We start from the raw sequence: 4318 nt of genomic DNA, 5'->3' as shown, positions 1-4318 counted from the left end.
ACTACTACTAATAAACTTTATTTCTGTAGCTCCTTTCAAACCTTTGCTGTACAAACTATAAAACTAAACACAACATGACATAAAACATAAAAATAAAGACACGTGTGCAGATTATGGTGTCTAAAGTTCAGAGATGTAGACAAATAACAGAAAACATTAAAAATGCCTTTAACTACAACTCAAACAGTTCAAACCGTCATGAAGGGAGGACGTAGATCTTAAGTTGGACTCGTTGGTGAAGTTAATGAAACAGGAACTGGGTGTTTTCAGGCATCACTGGTGAAACTAAATAAAGAAGCTTTGACTTAAGGTGATAAGAATGCAGTTGTTATTTCTGCTTCAGCTTTGGGTGGTACGCTCCAGTCTTTATAAACAGAGAGACAGTGATGGTGTCTTATTTATCTATTAGTACACTTTAAAAAAAAACCAAAAAAACCCCCCTGAACAATATGGGTTTTTTTTTGCAGCACAGCAAAAATATACTGCTTCTTATATTTATGTATATTTAAAGGTTTTATGATTGATGACTGTATAATAATCAATTTTAAGCTCAGTTAATTTTTATAAAAGCTCATTTTGGTTCCATGTAAAGTGTTTATTTCTGAAAAAAAAGAGGGAGGTACAGTGAGGAACAATTCTTTTTAAGCTTTCTTAATCTTCTTTTTCCCTCTTAAATTTTTTTCTTGATGTTTGATTTCAAAATGTGAAGTTAAAGTCTGTTAGTGCTGTCACGACATCACATTATGATGCTCAAAAGAAGTCATGATAGAAAAATTTTCGCAATGTCTCTTGAAAATTGATTTTAAAAATTGCTAAATCCATCTTTGCTGACTGTGTGTTTTGTCTCTTTGGAGGCGGAGAAAGAGTCTGTAAGCATGAATTTACTGTATGTTGTCGGTCCAATATTGGAGTGTAACGAGACACTAACACTGGATTATTTAAGACACTATCTGTATAATGATATCAACAGTTTATTTTTTAAATATCATGATTATACGGTTATCTTATGTGTTCCTCTAACATGCTGCACTGTGGACAAGTCGTAGTCAAAAATGAGGAAGGTTTTCAGTAGCTATGGCAACACTGGTCTTGTTTTGGACCAGGAAGACAAAACAAAAAGTTAAAAATTCTGAATTTTGCAAGTGTGAAATGTTGTGTTCACTTGGATTTCATGACTCAGATGTTTCATCTCCATACAGCTGGACCATATCTTTTCAGTACCTGTGTGTGTCCACGCTGTCTTCGCTCTCGCTGCCTCTGCTCTGCAGGTATTTCTCTGTGATGCTGTGGAAGTTTTCAGACACTGATCCAAAGCAGACATCAGGCCTTAACAAGCCCAGCGAGGGTTCAGGGCAGCGGGAGGACTTCCTGCAGTATTTCGATCTGCCGGCTTCGTCCAGGTCGAGCCACTGCTGTACGAGCTGAGGAGGAAGCAGAGTCCAGTTTGGTTCGATGAGATCAGAGGTCAGCGGCCACCTGGTCCTGCACAGTCGTCAACAAAAGCCTACGTGCTCTTGTGCAGACCATGTACACGGTGGCAGCTTCCTACGAGTCTCACGGCTCTGAATTTTCTATGATGGTCTTTGCATTTTTGGCACAAAAAACTATCAGTTACGACAAATACTGACCATCCTGACCAGCTGTCTTTCAGCATCAGGTGATTGTTTGTGTTTTCTTCCTGATCGTGGCAGTGACACAACTGTACCATGAACTTTATGCAAACAAACAATTGTTTAATCTGAAGCATCTCTGAAATGGCTCCAAGTTACTTTCTTGACTTGTTCAGGGCAGTGATTTGCTTTATCAGGACTTTGTTGAGCTCCTCAGGCTTTCCTGCTGTGGTGTTTGTGGCTGAGTGTAATGTGTGGATCCAACAGGCCTTACGTAAGGGCATATTCATAGCTGGTGAGTCTGATAGGAGTCACCAGCTGTAGTCAACTGTAATCACTTACCAGATGTTATGAGACCATGCCACAGCTTTCTATATCTCAGAACTGATCATTAAAGTAGCTGTGTGTGCTCTTTTGACCCAGCAGGTTGTTTTCATTTTTCTAGAAGAATGCATGATTGCTTTGTTGTGACAGAGACGCATGTGTTTCACTGAATCCAATGAAAATTATGGGTTGAAGAAATCCTTGGAAACTCAAGACGGCAAATAGGATATACATGGTCTCTACAAGTGTGTGTGCTGAGGCTGCTAGGACAGTGTGTGGCAACAAAACTGACTCGACATTTTCATGCTGTTGTGCATAAATACCTGCAGTACCGCCGGATCTCTGGTGGCACCAGGCGGAGCTTCGAGTTCAAGCTGTTTTAGCTTTGCCAGCTTCTTCTGAGAAAACAGCAGGAACGCTCCTGACAGATCAAAACACGCAAATATTACGTTCACAAAGGAAATGCATTCAGTTCTGATCAAACTGATGAACTCCTACTGATCTAAAACAGCTTCAAGTGCTGGTTCACCTCCTAAAATATGACTGAAACGAGTTGTTAAATTAAATAAACACAGGTGTAGCCAACTTAAATTTACAGTAGATCAGAAGAACAAGACATACGGTGGTTTTACTGCCAAGTCAAGCTTTGCTATCTACCTCTCCGTGGACAGGCCACGTCTCTCTTTGTTTTCCAGCGCTGAATGGCTGCAAAGTGGTTGCTGGCAGTCTGAGGGTCCAAACGGGCCAAAATCTCATCCAGGCCCTGAGACCTTTTGATGACCTGGTAGGAGGAAACACACGGCTGGTTCTGTAAAACTGTTTAGGTCTGTATTGTAATCTGTGTTTTATCCAAACACTGGAGACGGAAGCAGTGTTTTCAGTAGGAACAGGCGACTCACATCAAAAACAAACAGTGTCGGAGTTTCGACAGTGAAATCATTGTGAACGGAGATGAAATTTACATCTTCACTTTCAGCAAAAATCCAAATACTGTTTCCACTGCAGAACCACAACACTTCCTTCTCCTGTGTCAAGTGGATATCTGCAGAAGGTTTTAACTGTTTGAATGAAATTACATTTGCGGCCATGGTATCTCCGTACACATGAAACTTATCTCATCACGTGAGCAGATAAAAAGGAGGCGACAGACCAGCATAACAAAGAAGACACAATCTACTGCCCCCAGGAAGTGGCTGGTGCACATACCACCACTGATACTGCACTGTGCTTGGGCATACCAGAAAAGCTGCGGTGCATTACTACTGTGCTTTTAGATGCGACAAAAGACGATAAGGAAGATTGAGAATGTGCTTTCTATTTGCAGTATCAGGCTGTTTAGAAGGTTTCCAGTTGGCCAACCTGTCTCTAAGATGTCACCAAAACAACAGAGGTAAATGTTTGTGTAGATTCTCAGTCATACGGGTCATGATAATTATAGCAGCTGCAGTAAAAAAGAAACTAGACTTCTCTCACATCCTAAAAGAAAAGTCTATTTTTTTTTTTTTTTTTTTTAAACCAAAACTCAAGTGAATGTACACAGGATAGCGGCTCAACACTCCCCTTTTTTTACTACTGTAAATTCTGGACTATAAGTCGCTACTTTTTTCACACGCTTTGAACAATGATGCAGCTAATTTATGGATTTTTATGATTTTTACGAATTTGCCTCGAGACCAAAGTGACATTGAGAGCGACAATGAAAGAGAGACTGAGGAAGTGTGTGAGGATGTTCCACACCGACACTGAAGAAGACGACTTTAGTGGTTTTAGTGCAGGAGGAAGATGAAGATAGCGATCAATGACTTTTCCTGGTAGGCTGCTGTATGTTTTATTTTCTTAACCAGCCGTGTTACAGGACCTGTTGGGGAAAAAAGCATTTACGTATTTGTGTATGTTACCGGTACGTATTTAATTAAAGGTTCGAAAAAATCTGTGTAAATATCTCATGTTACAACGTGGACACCTGCAGCTTATAGACAAGTGCAGCCTGTATATGTACACATTGGTTTTTCTTTTTAAAGTTAGTGGGTGCGGCTTGTATTCAGGTGCACTCAATAGTCCGGAAATTATGGCACAAATTTCAACTTTAGTTGTGCAAATCCCAACTACAGCCAACACAATCTTTGAATAATAGGTCTACAGTGCAATCAGGCCGCTACCAGTGACTTTCTGTATTTGTTATGCGCTAAAAGCTTCACCACAATGACAATAAAGACTTTCTATTTTATTCTATTTGAGAAAAGAAACTGACTTTGTTGGTCCGGTACAACATTAAAAATGACATTTAGAAAATTCAACAATAACTCGTCTTTTACCAGAGACAGTTCTTGTTACTTCCACTAAACACAATCTGCAGCTTTCATTCAAATACTTGACCTGCTACT

The 4318-nt window shown here is 39.9% G+C and overlaps 1 protein-coding gene across 1 annotated transcript in view; it reads right to left on the bottom strand.

The window, feature by feature from the left end:
• Nucleotides 1–1214: 1214 nt before the first annotated feature.
• polr1a (RNA polymerase I subunit A) overlaps nt 1215–4318 on the bottom strand; it is an 18685-nt gene continuing 15581 nt past the window's right edge. Inside the window, exons 23-25 of the mRNA XM_008288116.1 lie at nt 2592–2715; nt 2258–2355; nt 1215–1421 (exon numbers count right to left, since the gene is read on the bottom strand). Coding sequence (XP_008286338.1) covers nt 1215–1421; nt 2258–2355; nt 2592–2715 — 429 coding nt within the window. The remainder of the gene's footprint in view (nt 1422–2257; nt 2356–2591; nt 2716–4318) is intronic.

This window comes from Stegastes partitus, unplaced genomic scaffold (assembly GCF_000690725.1).
Source record: "Stegastes partitus isolate 25-593 unplaced genomic scaffold, Stegastes_partitus-1.0.2 Scaffold541, whole genome shotgun sequence".
Lineage (NCBI taxonomy): Eukaryota > Metazoa > Chordata > Actinopteri > Pomacentridae > Stegastes > Stegastes partitus.
This window is presented reverse-complemented; position numbering and strand designations above follow the sequence as displayed.